Source organism: Typopeltis vanoorti, chromosome 7, assembly GCF_054136105.1.
Source record: "Typopeltis vanoorti isolate ZY-2024b chromosome 7, IOZ_Tvanoo_1.0, whole genome shotgun sequence".
NCBI classification, from domain to species: Eukaryota; Metazoa; Arthropoda; class Arachnida; order Uropygi; family Thelyphonidae; genus Typopeltis; species Typopeltis vanoorti.
Genome location: NC_143555.1, coordinates 41,361,483 through 41,382,176, shown reverse-complemented (window position 1 = coordinate 41,382,176; position 20,694 = coordinate 41,361,483). Strand labels below are relative to the sequence as shown.

General features: G+C 34.1%; 1 protein-coding gene across 1 annotated transcript; it reads left to right on the top strand.

The window, feature by feature from the left end:
• Nucleotides 1-255: 255 nt before the first annotated feature.
• Nucleotides 256-20,647, top strand: LOC150104614 (adipocyte plasma membrane-associated protein-like). Its single transcript, XM_090395809.1, has 9 exons — nt 256-464; nt 1,192-1,322; nt 2,095-2,210; nt 3,003-3,095; nt 4,267-4,386; nt 4,917-5,079; nt 10,414-10,548; nt 13,050-13,314; nt 20,366-20,647. The coding sequence occupies exons 2-9, from the start codon at nt 1,216-1,218 to the stop codon at nt 20,555-20,557; spliced, it is 1,191 nt and encodes a 396-aa protein (XP_090251935.1). The 5' UTR covers nt 256-464; nt 1,192-1,215; the 3' UTR covers nt 20,558-20,647.
• Nucleotides 20,648-20,694: the final 47 nt, after the last annotated feature.

Genomic DNA, 20,694 nt, shown 5'->3' with positions numbered 1-20,694 from the left:
GTTCATTTTAGCAAGTATTGTAATACTTGAATCGGCTGTAGGGTTTGTGCAGCTGCGAGAAAATGGCTGTCTGTTACACGTTCTCTTAGCGGAACCTGCACTGTTTGTATGTGTGATTTGTTTTTAAAGTCAATAAACTGCTGTTTGCACAAAATGCTAACGCAAAACTCTTTACATAACGAGTCATTATTTGAAACACATGTTTTGTACTCAAACTCCAGAATTTTAGTAGTATTTTTTGTATACCGCTCAACTAAAAAAAAAAAAAAGACCTTGAGCTCCGTAACGCCATCTTTAGATTAACTGCTCACTATTATCTCGAGTGAGAAACGCCACGCGCGATCAGGATACACGTTGTGCAATTTAGACGGGGAATCACGTGGGAGATGATTCGCTATAAGGTTCAAGTAGGTAAAATAACTTTCTGAAACGTGCGAGTGTTCAACCTTTTTCAACAAAATCAGGTAAGAATGTAATGACAGTTATTGACTTAGAAAGAATTCTTGAGTAAATGCTGTATATAAGTAACAGAAATTAAAACCAGTATGTCATAAGAATAAAAATCTAAAAATAAAATAAAAATGCATCTATTAAGAGTCCTACAAATTTAAGCCTTTTTGTTTTAATTCAAAAGTGTTTTTAATATAAAACTTTTCCAAATAATTTCTTAACACTTAGCAGTGTTAAGAAATTAAGCTATCCATAAAACTATTATTATGAAAATGTACACGTGTAACTATTGCACAACAATCTCCATTGCGAGAAACAAAAAAGCAAAATATAATGCAGATCTAAATAATTCACATAAAAACATTTCACATACTGTTAAAATTCAGTAATTTTAATACTGGAGAAATATCTGTGAATTTTTTATTTTTTTATTTTTTAGCGACCAGTTGCTTCACGTTCTGGGAAGAACGTGAAGCAACTGTTAATACCAGTATTCAATGAAATTCACGTGCTTGGCAACATTAGAAGCTTAATTTGTTACACACACACACACACACACACACACACACACACACACACACACACACACACACACACACACACACACACACACACACACACACACACACACACACACACACACACACACAGCTAAAGCTTCAAAATATAGAACGAATGAATGATATGTATCTGATGCAGCTGTTTCTGTTTAATAATATATATACATGTAATTTTTTTCAGCTACCATTGGTAAAAAGAAAATAAATGGGGCTGATCAGGTTTCTTTTGACTTTTTTCACCATAATCTTCTCTGTATTAGCATTCTTGGCCTTTTCTCCAACACTTGTTGATGTACAACCGAAACCGTACAGGTAAGTCACGAATTTTTAGTACAAGAAATGTAGTAAGTGAAATGACTGTCTTTAATGTTAGGATTTAATTAATACAATGAACATAAATAAAAACAAAAACATATTTTGTAGAACTTCTCATGACTGGTTTTATCTTCTTCTATAATGTGTTTTTCTAGTTTCTAGTTTTATGTTCCTCATCAAGTACCATCTATCATTTGAACAACATTTGTATGTGTTTTTATCAATATTCTTTCCTAATTAATTAAACGTTTCAGCAATTATTTAAGTTAGTCGGTTTTTCTTAGAGTTGATTACAGTAGATGAAGTTATTGACTTAGAAAGAATTATATATATATATATATATATAATTTCCAATGCTTAATTTCCAATAAACTTAGTTATTGTTACTTTGTATCAAAATCTTATGAAATTGCACGAAACTTACTTTCAAAAATTCCAAAGATTATAAATGATTATAAATTAATTACTTACATATAAATTTAAACGCATTTAATTTAAATTAAATACATTAATTATTTTAATAGAAATGCATTAAAAGAATTAATAGATTAATATATTGGCATTTAATATTAACAAATTCTTTTTTTATTTCGGAAGATTTTTTATTGGTGTGGAAACGAGCCTCAAAATTACGTTATCAGCAATACATCAAGTAACTCGCAATGCACATATGAATGCGTCCTTGGGAAAACACCTCTTGGTACTCAAATCTTAGCACAACATTTAAACTATTTTAAAAATATGCATGTTTTTTATTACTTTTTTTCAGTGTTAACCTTCCGGAAAAGCTCGAAGGTCCGTACGCCCCTAATAACCGACTAAATGCAGCAGAGAAACTTTACGAAGGTCAATTTATCGGTCCTGAATCGCTAGTATTTCATGAAGGTAAGAATTTGAAATTCTTTTATTAATAGTGTTTACTTTAAAGGGGAAAGAGAAAGAAAATTTAAATTATAAATGTAACATCATCAGATTTTTTTTGTTGCTTTTATTGTTTTTAAAAATTACAAATTTTATAACAACAAATATTCGAGAACTTTTAGATTTCGACAATACTAAAATACGCTTAAAGTACAGTGAGTCATCATCCAGGAAAACAGCGTGTTATTATAATTAAGGAAGTAAGGAATTAGATGGTCCTTGAATGAGCACCGTCTTCTTCTCACTCAGATCTAGCCTAATGATGTTCGTGAGTTATATAATATCGACCAAGCCACACACAGCTAAAAGGAGTAAATGCACTGTATTCAATAGCGATACGAGGATACAAAATAAAATGTGAATCTTAAAAGTGGAAGAAATGGGACAGTTTACAAAATTAAACTGCTCGCCAAGAATCAAAAAAAAAAAAAAAAAGCAGACACCGGTTTTTGTCCACCGTGGCCCTTATGAAGAAATTGCTAACACAATAAGGCCTAATCCATTATAACTTACTGTCTTAGCACTTTCTTCACAGGTAATGAAGAAACTCTCCGTTGCAAACAAACCCGGCTTACTGAGCCGAATTACATCTTCAGAATGTAATTCTGAAGATGTAATTCGGCTTATTATTCGGCTTATTATTTGTTCAGTTAATTGTATTCTCATTTTCTGTAAAACAATAACAATAGTGATATTATATGATTATGAATTAAGACTTTTTCTGTACGGTTAATGCTTGTGGTCAATGTTTTTCAGGAAGTATATACAGCGGAGTGCAAGGAGGTTACATCGTACAAATGACGGGAGAGACAACTCGTCGCGTGGCTCGAATAGGAAAAAAGGATTGTGGTAAGTGGTCTCACAATATCCCAAATTTTTAAATATTTTAAAGTGGGGCCAATTTAAAATATCTATTGGGAGTACAATGTTCTTGATTTACAAGAACATTGTACTCCCAATGTTCTTGGAAATCTTTTTTTTTTTTTTCATGGTAGTTGTTTTAGCAGGATGAACAGTCCATGTTTCATGAACATTTATTATTTTTTATTATTTACTTTTATATTATTATTAGACCACTATGAACATGGAATTTAAGAGAAACGTCAATATAGATAAAGTTCATTGGAACTAATGCAATCGAATAGATTCTCTCGTCTGCAATACCTTAAATGAACAGAAAACCAATAAGGGAAGAAGCATTGTATGGAAAAAGTAACCAAAGCAAAAATAAAATAGATAAATAATAACAATAAAAAGTAAAAAAAGTCCCGAGATTCAAATACTAAATATAAATAATACATTTTATTATTATTTACACTCGTATTGTTTGTGGCGAATACCTCTCGCCGCTATTCTAGTTTCCTTAGAATTAGTTATAAGCATTTCAAGCTAAACTTTCATTAAGTAGTAACCTCTCAAATCATCTAATTATTTGGCGTTGACAAAAGTTCATAAGAATAACTAAAAAATATGAAAGCTGTCTTCAAGACTACTTTCAAATATTTGTTTCGTTTTTTTATGGCGCAGTGAGCTCATTTTGAAATTTCAAAGAAGGAATTCGTGTTCTACTTTGCAGGTACGTGCCCTTCAACGTCATCAGAAAAAGAACTTCCTTCTCGCAAAAGACAGCCTATGTCTTGGCAGGTTTTCATTAATCATTTCCTGGATAAATATAATAAATTTCCACTACTGGTTATTTTACTTTTTTACTGCACTGAAAAAGTTTTATTCTCATGAAAACATCGATAAAATCTAACATAGATAAAGGAGTACGTTCTCTTCCTGAAATGTCTCCGACAAGGAGACATTTCAGGCAGAGAAATTATATTTGATCTGTAATGAAAACAAAGAAAACAATGGCTTCTAATCCAAACAAAATCCTAATATGACGTTTACAATACCTAAAGCATATTATATATTATAAACTTTTACGAATCATTTTATGCTTTAATTTTATGCAAATATCGCTGTGTCATATATGATCTTCTCTTTTATTGCTTAATTGTTTTTCTAATCATAGATATAATGAAAGGTGAAGAACATCTCTGTGGCAGACCACTAGGCCTTCGCGTAGGAAAAGATGGATTGTTGTACGTTGCTGATATGTATCATGGAATAAAGAGCGTTGATGTAAAAACAGGTAAAATGAAAAATTTCAATTAACAATCTCCATTGTGTTTATAAAAAACAATTTTCTTAAATCAAAATATTTAATTAAATCCAGCAATATCACTATGAATATCATGCAGATTACTGATAACTAAAACAAGTTTCAAACTTCTGCTCATAAAACAAATTTCAAATTTCTATTCATCCTATGAAATGCTATTATTTTTTTTTTCATATCATAGGTATTTATTGATATAATTTACTATAAGTGTACATCCTCGAACAAGCTTAATATCCAAAGTATCTAAGTAATATCATTTTATAATAGATTTAATATTAAATCTCAACGTCCCCCCCCCCAAGATTTCTATGGTAACTGTTAACCTGGTAATTCTAATTATTAATTAGCCTTCGGTGGTTTATTATTTTAACTGGTTTAGCAATATATGTATACGTAGCTGTATGTTAAATGTCTTAATTTGTTGATCCAACGGTCATAGAGAATTGAGACTATGTAAACTTCCTTGTTTTTGAGTTAATAGTTTTCTGTTTACATATTAGGTAAAGTCACAGAGGTGCTGCCAAAGACAATAGTTGAAGGAAGAATGATAACTTGTGCTGACGATCTGGACATTGACGAGTCTGGAAATATTTATTTATCTGATGCCACACGTTGGGCCAACGATCACATAACATCAATGTTGGAACATGATGAGAGTGGAAGGTATGAATAATAAATATTAAATTTGCATAAATTTTAGTATTACACCATAATATATATATATATATATATAAAACACACACACACACACGCACACACACATATATATATATATATATATATATATATATGTGTGTGTGTGTGTGTGTGTGTGTGTGTTGATTTATTAAGTGTCTTCTTAGATTTAATTGTGTATTTTAGTATATTATTAGTATATTATTGTAGCGTTTTAGTGTAGTTATTGTACTAAAGCATTTTATAACATCATTTCATAAATATTATTAGTTTTTACTACTCTTAACAATGGCGCCGAAAACTCGTCATAACAAGGCAGTGACCAAAGCTAAAGTTGTTGCTACTGAGCAGAGCGTTTGTTCTGAACAAAAACACTGCTGCAGTGATGATAACCATTTATCTGAGGATACGCTGACATTAGAAATAGCTCGTTTAAAAGAAATTATTAGGAAATCCACTAGGGAATTGGAAAAGGTGGAAAAACGTTTGTCTAAACTTCGACATGATAAGAAAAATGATGAGAACAAGAACAGACAGGAAAATACCGAACATGGAAATCAAAATATTAATAACAACAAGGTAAGTCAGTTAATATCCAAGAAAAAAGAGGTAATGTGGTGACTCAATTTTAAAATTTGCGCGTACGAAGGAGTCGCCACTTCTAGTTTCTCTGGAGCAAAAATTAAAATATGACAAACGTAATTGAAAACCAAAAATGAAATGTAATAGAAATGGTAGTGTTGGTAGATACTAATAATTTAAATGGTGACAAACATAGTATTAGAGAAGATATGAACGGTCTGTTGGAACAAGCGAATAAAAAGAATAAAAATTGTAGGATTACCACCTAGATATGATAGTACCGAGTTAAGAAGGAGAGCGATGATAGCAAATGATTTCACGCGCAGGCTATGCAGAAGATATGGATGTGAATTTTTAGATGTGTGGAGTGTGTTTGATGGCAGAAAATATTTGTATAAGAATGATGGCTTGCACTTGAATTCATTTGGCATCAGAAACTGGAGAAATTACTTCTTGGTATGAAACCCAATGCAGAGAGTCAGGGAAACTTGATCATCAAGGGAGGAATGGGGAAAATGTGTGTGAAAGTTCAGCTATGATATACAAACGTGATAACGATATGAATGCCTTTGAACATGATTATGTATGTGGCGAAGGAGTGGAAAAATATGCTTTGGGTTCGGACATTTTAAGTATGTCTGGGAAGGAAAAAGAGAAAATTCTAGTATAAGACCAAACAGATTGCATATCTAATTATAAGAATAGGCTAGGTCGTAATTTATTATGTCTGTACACAAATGCCAAGAGCATTAGAAACAAAGTGGTTGAGTTTGTTGCTTTATTGAATACGATGTGGCCTAAGATTGTTGGTATTAGTGAAACCTAGCTATCAGAATCAGATATGGTAAGTGGGATCGAATGTAACGGATATACTATTTATAGGAATGACAGAAGAGATAGGAGAGGATGAGGAGTGCTATTAATGATATCAGATGATTTAAGTCCAGTTACGGTAGAAATACAAAAAAACAATGATGGTAACAATGTCCCATGTAGCGATGTGTTTGAGTCTATCTGGTCTGGAGTGGAGGGTTAACAAAATGAAATATATGGTGGGGGGTGTTGGTACAGAGCTGGAGGCTCATTTGTATGGGACGAAGAAATGCATCGCCAATTTAGCCTTATTGGTACCAAGTGAATGATCATTATGGGTGACTTTAATTTTCCAAACATTGATTGGGTAGAAGGGAAATCTCATGATCAGAAAGAACAGGAATTTATTGATTTGTTGAGAGATAACTTTCTCAAGCAGCATGTGAAAAAAGGAACTCGAGGTCAAAGACTGTTGGATTTGCTCATAGCATAAGGGATCTCTGTCAAGAATATGGCTATTTTACCATCAATTGGTGACAGTGATCATGCTGTTCTTTCTTGGGAAGTACCTACTTGTATTGAAGCTCCGATTAAAACAGGCTACATGCTGAATTACAAAGCTGGAAATTATGATCGAATTAGAAGAATACTGTCTTTGGTCACATGGTGTCCGTTATCGAATGGATAAAATGTCAGCAATGCATCGGAATCTTTGAAAAGTGCTTAAATGAGGCGGTATCGGAATGTATCCCTAGGGTTCGAAGAATAAATAGGTTGAGAGCGAAATGGATGTGCAGCCTCATTAAGCAAGAGATTCACAAGAAGATGATGTGGAAAGAATATCGTGAGAATAAGAGTGAGAGGAGTTATGAAATATTTAAAGTTGAGGCCAGAAAGTAAAGAGTATTGTGAGAAAGGCTAAAACGGAGTATGAAAAGAAATTGGCCATACAAGCTAAAGGCAATCCAAAAGAATTTTATCGTTATGTCACAAGCAAAAGAAAGAATGAATGTGGAAGAATAACTTTATTGAATGCAGATAGTACACGCGTGTCGGAAGCTAAGGAGATTGTTCAGTTAATGAGTGCTCACTTTGCTTAGATATATCAACCAGGTGTATGTAGCATGGTGCACAGTGCTACTGCTACGTGGGTTGCAAAAGGAATGTTCAGCTGACTTGGCTAGGCCTTTCACACATTTGTATAACTTGAGTCTCAGCTCAGGAATGATACCACAGGAATGGAAGGAATGCATGATAGTTGTATTTGTACAAAGGCGGTACTAAAACTGATATGTCTAACTACCGACCTATTAGTATCTCTGTGTGGTAGTGAAAAGTTTAGAGAAGTTGGTAAGAACTCGCATACAGAAATGGGTAGACGAGCATTCTATACTCTGCAGGGAACAGCATGGGTTTACTAAAGGAAGGTCATATTTTAACAATTTGCTCATATTTTATAACAATGTTACGACCGACTTGGATAAAGGGAATACACTATGGATTACATGGATACCACACGATAGGCTGTTGCGTAAATTGGAGAATATGGAATTGGAATATAATCTATTGACTTGGATGAGGGGATGGTTGACAGATAGATATCAAAAAGTGGTATACAATGGTGTGAATCTGCCAAATTTAAGGTAACCAGTGGTGTACCTCAGGGTTCAGTCCTTGGGTCATTATTGTTTAGAGTCTATAAATTGATAACATCAAGCAGGGTCTATCATCAGATTTGCAATTGTTTGATGATGATGATGCGAAGATAGGCAGGGCAATCGGGGATTCTAGTGATATTCAACAATTACAAAATTATTTGAATAGACTGGAAATCTGGGCAAACGAAAATGGCTCTCAGTTTAATGTTAAGTAAGTGTAAAGTTATGCACTTTGGCGTGATTATAGTTTCAGCAGCATATTATATTAGCGGGGTTATGCTACAAGAAAGTGAAGAGGCAAGGGATCTTGGTGTATTGGTGATAAGAATTTAAAATTCAAAGGTCACATAGCAAAAGTTGCGAATACAACTCAGAGGATAATTGCTGTGTTGAAGCGAACTTTGACAAGTAATTTTGCCTTTTTATAAGGCTTTGATAAGAATACACCTGGATTACTGCGCGCAGATTTCGTCTCCCGGGTTCCTAGAAGATAAAGAAGCTCTGGAAAGGATGCAAAGAAGAGTTACAAAGATTATATCCGGATTATTGGATTTAGATTATGAGGAGAGATTGCGAGTATGTGGATTGCAGATTCCGGTTGATAGGAGAAAGTGGGGTGATATGATAGAGGTTTATAAACTTTTCAATGGGTGTTATAGCAATTCAAATAGTGAAATATTTCGTTATTTGGAAGGCGGGGAGAGAAAACGAGGCCATCCATGGAAGTTAAGGTTGTTCTCACTCAAGAAAGAGGTATAAGCTAGGTTTTTTATCCCAGAGAGCAGTGAGTGAGTGGAATAATTTTCCCTTGAGGGTAGTAAGTGCATCTAGTGAATTTATTTAAGGGAAGGTATGATAGCTGGGTTGGGTGATTTACAGCCTCCCTCGATGAGTTCTTGACTCCCTGGAGGTCTCAGATAATAATAATAATAATAATAATAATACACTATCTGATCAAACGTATCCGGACAGCTACTCAAAACTGTATTCAGAATTTTCCTGTGACACACTTTCCTGTAGTGGATATTAATACGAAGTGGATCCACCCTTGCTTCTATGACAGCTCTAACTCTGCCGGGGAGACTTTCTACCAGGTGTCGGAACACCATAGCAGTCCATTCTTCCTGAAGAGCTCGTTGGGTCGTTGAGGTCTAATTCATCCCAAAGGTGTTCTATGGGATTCAGATCATTGCTCTGGGCCCTCCAGTCCATTTCTGGAACGTTATTGTCTACATTCCATCCCTCACAGACGTTGCTTTATGGCAGGTAGCATTGTCATACTGATACAGACAATAGTTATCACCGAATTGATCTTCTACCGTAGACAGTACGCAACGGGTCAAAATATCTTTGTACCCTTCCGCATTTAGATTTCCGTGTAGGGTTACGAGAGGACCAAGTCCATTCCATTAAAAATACCCCCCACACTGTAACGCCCCCTCCTCCAAATTTCACTGTTGGCACTACATACGCTAGCAGGAATCGTTCTCCAGGCATTCGCCACACCCAACCCTTTCATCGGATTGCCACACGAAAAAGCGTGATTCATCTCCAAATCACAAGTTTCTAGTTGTCTACCGTTCAGTGGCGTCGCTCTTTACACTACTGCAGGTGGCGCTTATTGTTCACAGGAGAAATGTTTGGTTTATGAGCAGCTGTTCGACCATGGAACTCCATTCCTCTTAACTCTCAACGCACAGTCATAGTGCTGGGTAGAGAGTTAGTAGCACTGCAGAACTCCCAGGTGATTGTTTCAATCGATGTCTGGCGATTTCCATGAACCACCTTCTTCAACGTCCCTGTCTGTCACTAAATGCGGCCTACCCTACAGTGGTTTTGTTGTGGTTGTGCCTTCACGTTTCCACTTCACAATCACATCACTAACTGTTGACTTGGACAATTTGAGGAGGGTTGAAATGTTTCTGACAGATTTATTACTGATGTGGCAATAACTAGTCCACGTTCGAAGTCACTGAGCTCCCTTGACCTACCCATTCTGCTCATACTTCTTATCACTGAACAACACACAGCTCCGTGCCACCTTTTATACCGGTAAGGGAGGTAGTGACGTCAGTTTCTGAATTTTAGAGGGATGTCCGGATACTTTGGATCAGATAGTATATATATATATATATATATATATATATATATATATTAAGGAAATTTTACGGGTTTCGTTATATATTTTTCTGCAAACTATAAATAGCTTTTACAGACTAATTCATTGATTATCACTAAACGTTTTTTTTTTTCTGTGCTTTAAATGCAGGATAATAAAATTCAATCAAAAAACAGGAGAAACAAGTGTTCTCATTGACAATCTAGGATTTGCGAATGGTGTCCAAATAACCCACGATGGAGCATCCTTGCTGGTAGCAGAAAGCCAGAATAATCGAATCATTAGGTAAAAATAGTTCTTTAATAGGGAAAGTATAAATATAAACAAATATAAAACAAAGAAATCATGTTTTAACTTTTTTCTTCAATTAGTAATTAAATATATTGAAAATTAATATTAATAAACAGTAAATCAGTAAATAATAAATAAATGCTGAATATAATAATAAATAAAAAATAAATGAGAAATATAAAGTAATCATATAATCTTAAAAAATTAATTTTTTTCCCAAAAAGTATGAACTTTATTTTTTATTAATTTACGCATTATTTATAAATTATTATTTATATTTTATTAAAATATTATTGTTAAATTGTTATATAATTTAATACTTATTTATAATTTTAAAAAAATTAACATGTATTCTCCTCTAAATATAAACTGCACTTATTATCAGTTATGCCATTTCTGTTGCACCTAAGTGGTAAATCAGCTATAAAATCTATCAATTAAAAAGTTTAGCTTGAACAAATTGAGTCATAAGATAATTTGCTAAATAACAGGTGCGTCTTCAAATGATAATTGTAGGTGCATTTTGAAACACATCACGGAATTATTAAAATATGATCAGCGACCAGGTAGTTGTAGTTGCTATGGCAACAAGTTTCCTGCGCGTGTTTTTACACCTTTATTTATTTATTATTTTTTGTAATAAACGTGAAAAGTTTTCTTTCACAGGCAATAAATCCCTCTTCATTATAATGCTGGCAGTGATAGATATTTATATATTCATAATAACCTCGATGATTCCGACAATTTATCCTTAATTTCTTGATATTTGATCAACTTGAGATTTTCTGTGGGTAGATCTTATACGAAACTCGCATATTATCTTAAGCAGTACCAGTTTGATGAAAGAGAATAAATTTTTCATACAAAGACACACCGTTCTCTGAAAATCGAGAGTCAAGTCTAACCTTAGTGCTGTAAAGCATCACCAGTGATTCTTCTATAAAGAGATCTGATGAAGATTCATTTGAAATTAGCAAAAAAGAAAGTGCCCAAAAGCTTTTTTTTTCTGATCCTTCTAATGCTCTTCAGACGCTTCTGCAGGTTGCTGTTCCAACGATTGCGATCGAAACCAGTCTGGCGGGTAGTGAATAACATCTCAGTACTCTCCAGGGTTGAACCCGTCTGTAGCTATTTTTAACAAGGGGATAGATGATTTTTATCACCAGGTGTAAGACCTTCATGCGATTATTGGAGACCTCAGTAGCTTCAAAAAGTCCCTGCTAGCATCTATAGAGAGTTTTCCGGATTATCGAATACTTCGCTCGCCCACATACTCACCCACCCATGGTATGGTACTAATGTATAATAGGTTGTACATTAGCGGAATTCACACAGAAAAAAAATCTCTATTTTTAAAGAATTTCTGAGAGTTTCCTCACCAAAATCAAGGATGTTTAAATGGCAAAGATTTTTCCTTTGTTGGCGCAGTTGTCTCTACATCGTTCAAATAATCGCAACTAATTTCGAGAGTATTGATTATAAAGATTCTTGAATATAACCAGAATGTGTTTTTAGAACATATGACGTGTTTATAGATATATTTCTTTTTTGTTTAAATGAAATAAGGTAAACGAATAAATCAGGTGAGCAGATGACATCAGGTAGCGAAATAATTGATATATTCTAAACACACATCTCATATGTCAAGTTCAGCCAAGTGTTGAAACATTGGAACCGTCCAAAACTGCAGTTTTGGACGGTTACTTGGCTGAAATTATAGTTGTATTGTTTAAAATTTAAATGTTATTCTGATATTTTAGTAACCAAAATCTATATATATATATTTATATATATATAATATATATATATATATAATAATATCTATATATATATATATATTTGTCATTACAAAAAGAGTACATCAGCCAAAAAATTGTAGATTAATACAGTGCTTTATAACTTTTGACACACTCCTTGAATTTTTATGAGGGCATTATAATGCAATAGAGTTCTTTATATAATCATCTTTTATTCTAAACACTCTGATAGTTTTCACGCAAAGAATAGAAATATGGATAATCGAAAAGTCTTCACAAAATTTTCAATAAGCGATCAGTAAGTCATTCGTAGAAATTAGTAGCGTTTCCTTTTGAAGTGGTCTTAGGTTCAAACCTACTTCCCAAGTAAAATTTTCACTATGATTCCATTTTTATTGAACTAATAATTTTGAAACGATTCGAAATGATAATAATATGATAATAATTCACTTCACTTCAATACAACACTGATCGATACAATTTTTTGTACAATTCTGTTTTCATAAGAAAGATGAGTTAAAATGATAGTGACAATTTCTACCTGGTTTAACGAAATTTATTCCAAAATTTTACCAAAGCAGGTTTTATTGGTTTAATAAAAGTTGAAAAATGTATTTCCATTTTATGAACTTGTTAATTTCACATCCCTTTTTGTTATTACAAACATTTCAAAAACTATACATAATAACTTGTACTTTTGATTCTTGTTTACTCATTTTCTGTTATTGATCACTGTAGGGTTCCTCTTCGAGGTCCAAAGAAGGGTCAAAAAGAAGTGTTTGCAAACTTGCCTGGTGAACCTGACAACATTCGAAAAAGCTCCAAAGGAGGCTACTGGGTGGCGATTGCAGGAGGAGCACGTGATATGACATCTTTAACACTCTTGGATAAAATGGCGAATTGCCCATTAGCGAGGAAGGCAATGGCTAGATTTATCCACGTTCTGCAGTCGGTTTCAGTTTACGTGTACCAACTATGGCCGCATCATCTATTTACTAATCTGGTAAGCAACATTATTTATTATGCGTTGTACATAATGGAATACTTGTGATTATCATATGCCATTAGATGAATCAATTTCACTCTTAAATTAACAAAGCAGATATTTATGATGGCGGTGGTGAAAAACTAACTTTTAAGCTATAAGAATCAATAGCTATGCATACATAGTTTTTACGACTGGAATCCAAACACAGCTCAGTACTTAGAAATTGCTTATATATATAGTAAGTAGAAAAGCAAACCAAGCCACATATCCATTCTAATTGGTTGCTTCACTGTACAGCGACAGTGCTATAAGAATCGCTGTGTGGAAATAATGTCTTTAACAAAAGATGATGAATTAGTATTTTTAGATCTCTCTCTTTCTCTTCATCGACGATGCTTGGTTCTTTGCTCCGTCTTTTTTAGAATACGTTTAGTGCTTCTTTCCATTTCCTCTTCCCTAGTTTCCATTAAGCCTTTCTGCACTTATAATACAACGCCCTATATTTATGTCCATATTCGAAGCATACTCTTCATACGTTCATTGTGATATTGTACAAAATGATATTTCCTTGCAACCATTAAATGAATCCTTGAAGGAATTAAGGAGATCAGCGAGACCATGGAAGTTAAAATCAACCATTGTAAGACGAAGATTATGGTTCTTTAATAAAATGAACAGGTAAAATCTTGAGAAACACGCATACCTTTAATGGAGAAATATTTGTGAGGGTCAACAAATGAGGATATCTGATGTCCATTGTCAGTGTAAAGAATTGCTATCCAGAAAACATCAGAAGAGTAGTGGCTAGGTCAACAGTCAGATATTTATCTAAAGTAAAGTCTGGAAGGATCTATCACTACAGGATGGATCCTGCTGAGGATACTACATGCACCTGTGGCACATCATCAAGGTACAAAGTGACGATATAGCATCTGCTGATGTCAGTGAAATTATGGATAAATGAATATAATTTATTTGTTTAAATTAAGGGATATTATATCCCATGTCGTTTCTTAATTTAAACAAGTTATATGTCGCCTTTGGCCCTTCATATATCTAATAATTTATTATTTTTTTAATTTTATTGCTCTCTTAATTATTTACATAAATACAATGATCATCTTGAGTGACATTCAGTATATTATTTTACAAGGTTCAGCACTAAATGCTACATATAATGAGATTTCAAGAATAATGATAATAACATAGTTTTTTTGCTATTTTTTAAAATAACAATCACAGTAATAATTTACAATTATATAGTTCAGAGTTACACAAGTTATATAATATTACATGTTGTAGTTTAAATTTTTTTTTTTCAAAGTTTGAGAAAGTGGGATTATACAACAGTATTTACACATATGCAATCTAAATATTATATTTCCTAATTATCATAACCATACAATGCAAACTCATTATTTACATACTTTTTTAATAATAAGAATAATTTATTACATTATTTTGTCATGTTACATAGTAATACTGAATTATATTAATGACATCATCACATAATAATTTGTATCTTCAGTAACTTCGTTATTGTTATATACTTTATTGACTGTTTTGTTACATAATCTTTGTAATTCTTATTCTTATCTCACCTACTTGGAAGCTTGGGTTAGCTTTTATAAAGAGAGTAGCCTTCACTATTGTTACTGTTTATGCAAGGAATGTAGGCATTGGATGCTGGTGATTTGTGATGTGTATATTAGTGTTAATGGTATATTAACTTTGTTGGTATATTTTCCAGAGTTCGTGTTTTAATGTTCTGTAGTTATCTATGTGTTTTAAATTTCTTGGTAGGTCGTTCAATTATGTGGGTATCTGATGTGATCTCACAATAGAAGTATATGAGGTGTTGAAGGGTGTAGGGATGTAGAGAGTTGTTGTAGGTCGTGTTATACGACATGTGTCTCCGTTGTTTCGATAGGTGATGTTGAAGTAATTACTTGTTAATGTCATGTAGTGTTTCAGGTTTTTAATGCTCAGGATTCTGTGTGTGGCCATGTGCTGGTCGGATATTGGTTGTTGCGTGTAAGGTGTCCAAATCACTATTGACATGATTTTCCTGTGTAGTGTTTCTAATTTTGTTAGGTGGCTGTTTGATATGTGTTTGCATAGATTGTTATTCCGTATCTGAGTAGGGATTCGCAGATACCGTGATATAGGTTTTTTTATGTTGGATGGAATAATGTCTTTTACTTGGAAGAGTTTTGCTGCGATGGTCCGGAGTTTAGTAAGTAGGTATTCTATATGTTTTGTCCGTTTAAGGTGGCAATCTATATAGAGGCCAAGGTATTTTGCATGTGTTAGAGGTTTGATTTCGGGACATTAGCAGGTATTTTTGTTGTTGATGCAGAGGTATGCATGACAGTGTATCGATAGTAGTGCGTGGCGCATGATTCTTGGGTTGCGTATTATCAACATCTGTGTTTTGGTGCCATTGATTAGAATTGCGTTTTGGTAGAAGTATGTTGTGATTTCATTTAGGTTTTGTTATGCTTTGCAGAGAGTCGTGTTGATGTCAGTGTGGATTGCTAGTAGTGCGGTGTCATTTTCGTACTGAAATATTTGACTTCTTGTGGCCATATTATGAACATCGTTAATGTATATGTTGAATAGAGTGGATGATAATATGGCACCTTGAAGAACACCGTGTTCTATTTGTATACCCCGGCTGTGACATGTACCTATTTTTGTTGCTTATGTTCTGTTTGAGAGGTAGTTCTTGATCCATGTATGTACCTATTGAGTATAGTTTGGTGAGTAATATGTCATGTTCAAGTGTATCAAATGCTTTGGTTAGGTCCAGCAGTATAAGGATGGCGTATTTGTTTTTGTCGAGAGCTTTGTTTATTGTGTCGGCGATGTCTTCTAATAAAGTGATGGTGCTTTTTTTTTCTGAAAGCCGTATTGGTTTTGTGAGATGATGTTGTACTTCTGTAAATACTTCTGTAGTTGGTCTGTATTATTGATATTGTTATTTTTCCTAGAATTTTTGAGATGACTAGTAGGGTAGCTATTGGTCTGTAGTTCTGAGTATCGTTTCTTTTACCGTGTTTGTATACTGGCGTAAGTATTGCAGTTTTTAGTTGTTGTGAAATAATGCCAGTGTCGAATATTATGTTCACGAGTCTCAAACGTATTGGATTTATTTGTTCAAAGTGTGTTATAAGGTCTGTGAGTCTTATTTTGTCTATTCCTGAAGCGGTCTTTGGTTTTAGTTGTAGGAGTGCTTCTTTCAGTTCCTGTTTTGTTACGGCTGGAAAATACATCGTTTGTTGTTGACTTTGTATCGGTAGTTTTTTGTTGATCGTTAGTAGTTTGTCTTTTTTGAGTTGTGTGATGTTGTTTGTGAAAGCATGGTCTGCTAGTTCCTCTTGGGTGTCCTGGCCGAAGCTTTTTGCAATAAAATCTTGTGCTGAAGTTTCCTTTTTTCGAGTTACTAATTCGTTGAGTGTAGCCCATGTTTGCTTCATGTTATCGTGGTATTCCATGAATTTTTGGAAGTAATAGTGTCTTTTTGCCCTACGAATTTTTGTTATTAGTTGATTTCTTGTGTTTTTGTATAAGGTTTGTAAATATGTGTTACTGGGTGACTTTTTGAGTTTGATTTTCTTTTACAGTAATACTATTTAGTGTGTCGTCATTTATCCTTGGATTGTTGCCTGTTTGTCGCCTCGTTTGTGCAGGCTTTGTTGACTTTTTGTATATTTCTGTGAACTTTAGTTGAAAATTGTCTATTCATTTATTTTAAGTAAGCAATTCCAGTCTGTATTTTTTACATAGTTATCGACAATGCTCTTTAGTGTGATCGAGTTTTGGCGACTTTTGTGGTGGTGGGAGAGGGGGGGGGGTAAGTAACCTAATAAAACAAAGTTGAGATCGGCAATTTTGACTTTAATTACTGATAATAATAATAATAATAATAATAATAATAATAATAATAATAATAATAATAATAATAATAATAGAAAAACAGGTATCGATTATAATTGTAATGATCAGTACAATTAGATCGATTCTAATTGTAATGATCAGTAATACTCATAAAAATATTTGTATACATGCAGCTGTTTGTATACAACTCTTTCTCTCCAGTTCACCAGTTCATTCCACACTCTTTCTGGTAAAATGAACTTTTATAAGAAAGACTGTGGAGTGAACTGGTAAGTGATGGGCTACTACAAACTGTATTTCGCCAGAGCCGAATTCAAGAAATCGAAGTTTTATTTTGGTTTGTATAAAGTGTGGGGAAATTACGTTTATGATACAAATCAGAAATGTTTCTTGTAGTACACACAATATAATAAGCATATGTTGTAAAGTCTGAGCTGACGGACAAGCTATGGACATCTTTCATGTAGTTGATGAATTGAAGTGGACCCGATGTAGATGATCCCTGCGACTACAGAAGACATATAAAGTTTACACTTCGTTGTTCACCTTTTCTTGTTTTGTTCTTTAAGATATGAGTCGAATGAACTAAAGTTGAGTCCTGTGAATCCATCACTGCAAATTTTGCTATGAAATATCAACATCTGAGGAATTCAAGTCCTTTAATAAGTCCAAGTAGGCATGAGACTTTTATCCAGTGATAATTGCATACCATTACAATAATTTATTAAGGAACTGGATAAGAATTTTTTATCTATGTAAGCAAACTGAATTTTCTCAGTAGTGTGACGTTAGACGACCGATCATTCTATGATAAGATATTGGAGGAACGATGAAAATTGCTCCACCATATACGAGGTGAATTTAGCATTTTTTGAAAACATTGACATGCCTGACCACAGTCATGTGGTCAGACATATCAGTGACCAGAATTCTAATTGGATAAAGCTAAGAATAGTATTAATAATAATCATGCATTTAATGTCTCTCGAGAAGTGTCAGACATTCGTGCCGTACTGATCACGGCACATTCCATTACTTATCCTGGAGTTACAAATCTGTTTAATGATAAGAATACAAGTTATTAATGACAATGTTTACATCTTTTTATGAAGAGACATAGAGCCATTCTCATATTTGGATGAACTATGACTACTAGAATATATTACTATTATTATTTATCATCGTTCTCCATACTTCTGCTGTTGGGTGTTAAAAAAAAAAGAGGGGTGGGGGAGTTCGGAAACTTGGAAGGGGGTGTTTGAGGCAAAGTGGGAAGATAAATTAGTAAATTAGAAAGCCCGGGTGTTTTAAAACAATATATATATATTATTATATTTAAGGGCGCTTCTAGGGGAAGAGTTATATGGGAAACAGGGGCGGGGAAGAGCGTTGACGGGGTGCGAGCCGTTTCGAACCTTTTCGAATTAAATGTTTCTTGAATGTTACTAACAATTTTGAAACCCTTATATCCCCAATCTCTCCTCACAGGGAGCATTCCACAGGCCACACACACACATCATCTTGATGAATCGCTTCTGGATCCCCTAGAAACCCAGGTAATCAGACCTGAGCACAGTAATCTAGATGTAGACGTATAGTAGTCCTATAAAGAGGAATGATAACTTTCTCATTTCTGTTTGTTAGTCTATTCTTTAATAATCAAGTAATTTTATAGCTGCTTTTCTAACCTTATCGGTATGCCCTATAAACTTCTATATTCTTCTATAAACTTTTATATTTACTACTACTCCCAAATCCTTAGCTTCACCGATTTCTTGGAGTACAGTTTCATCAAGGAGTACACACTTTGTCATTTGTTTTTATCCAAAATGTATAACTTTACACTTTTCCACATTAAATGACATCCATTGTCTTTTGTTCTATTTAAACCATTCTGCAACCCCTACGCATCGCCTTGATTCACTATTACTCTACCTAATTTCGCATCATCAGCAAACAACTGAATATTTCCTTTCAGGTTATTTCCTATATCATTTATGTACAAATTAAACAAGTGGTCCTAGCACTGAACCTCGCGGCACCCCACTAGTCACCAGCTTTCATCTGGATTCCGTCCGCGTAGTTAGCCTAGTGGCTATGCGCTTCGCAACCATATGCCTGGGGAAGGAGTGTCCCAGGTTCCATTCCCGTCGAAGACGTGAGGAATTTGAGGATCTTCTTCAGTCATAGCCAAGTTAGCCTGTCTTGGACGCGGGCAGTAGGGTTTTTTCCGCCAGTTTATCTGGCGTTTTTCATCCCGCAAACCGGCCATGTGAACACACACGGATCTACAGCCATAAATACTTAACCCTCCCCCCCCTCCCCATGAGGCGGCTCAACTCGCCCCAATAGGGAAGGGGGAGAGAAAGGAAGGAAACTCCATGCAAATAAATAAATCTGAATTCTGCTCCCTTGTAAACCACTTTTTGATATCTGTCCGGCAGCCACCCTCGTATCCATACAACCAGTGTCATATCCTTCCCTGTTTGTTCTAATTTGCATAATAGAGTTTTATGTCAAATGCCTTTGCAATATCCAGTAGAATGATCGTATAGTGCCTTTATCCGACTCGTTTGTCACTATTATAAAAAGTCGATTACTAAGGAGCAGCGTGACCTTTCAGAAAGTCACGCTGCTCCCCCCCCCCCCCACACACACAGAGTATCATATTCTTATCCGCTCTTTCCTGATTTTGCCAGATTACGTAAAAAAAAAAAGTAACAATACAAAAAAGATCTATTACATAAGATTGGAAAAAAAAAAAGATCAGGTTTCAGCCTGGTCTCTAACAAAACCAATGTGTTTGAAACAGCTGTCAGACCAGTGAAACCTTATCAAATAGACAAATAGGAGGCGAATATGTAGGCACTTTGAGTGTTCGTGTTTCCTATAAGGTTCGCGTAAGGCATCTCGTAGTATTTATATAACTTACGTCTATAGGTTTACAACCTTTCTTGGTGATAATCACGAAAACCTAAGATAAAAAATGAATAAAGAATTAATAAAAAAACTTTTCATTAAGTGATTTTCACACCGCAAGCTCATAAATGTAAATGTTTGGTTTTGTTTTTTTGTGTACTGTTTCATATGAATTTCATAATATGTAAACTTCGAATGCATTCTGAGAATGTTCATATGACTGTCTCATAAATCATCATTCTTTCAGGTGCCAGCAACGTTTCTGAATTTGATTTCTAACCGGGGAATGATAGTCGAACTGGATAAGGATGGAAAAGTTCTGCAAACACTTCAGTCTAATGACCAGAAAATATTTCATATATCTGAAGTTCTAGAGCATGAAGGCACCGTGTACCTTGGGTCATTTCTTAACTCTTACCTAGGAAAACTTAAAAAATAGAGGCAAAAACGGTTCGAGTTACGAGAAGTGATGAGCACTGAACTGTACAATAAATGTTTTAGAATAAATGACGTCTGTTTTCAAAATGACTGCAACGTCTTCTTAATATTATAATTTTAACCATTTTAATATAAATC

Excerpts from the sequence above, each read along its gene's own strand:
- LOC150104614 (XM_090395809.1), top strand. The coding sequence starts at position 1,216 with ATGGGGCTGATCAGGTTTCTTTTGACTTTTTTCACCATAATCTTCTCT. Across the intron at positions 1,323-2,094 it reads GTACAACCGAAACCGTACAG|TGTTAACCTTCCGGAAAAGC; the intron begins GTAAGTCACGAA and ends ACTTTTTTTCAG. Across the intron at positions 5,080-10,413 it reads GAACATGATGAGAGTGGAAG|GATAATAAAATTCAATCAAA; the intron begins GTATGAATAATA and ends CTTTAAATGCAG.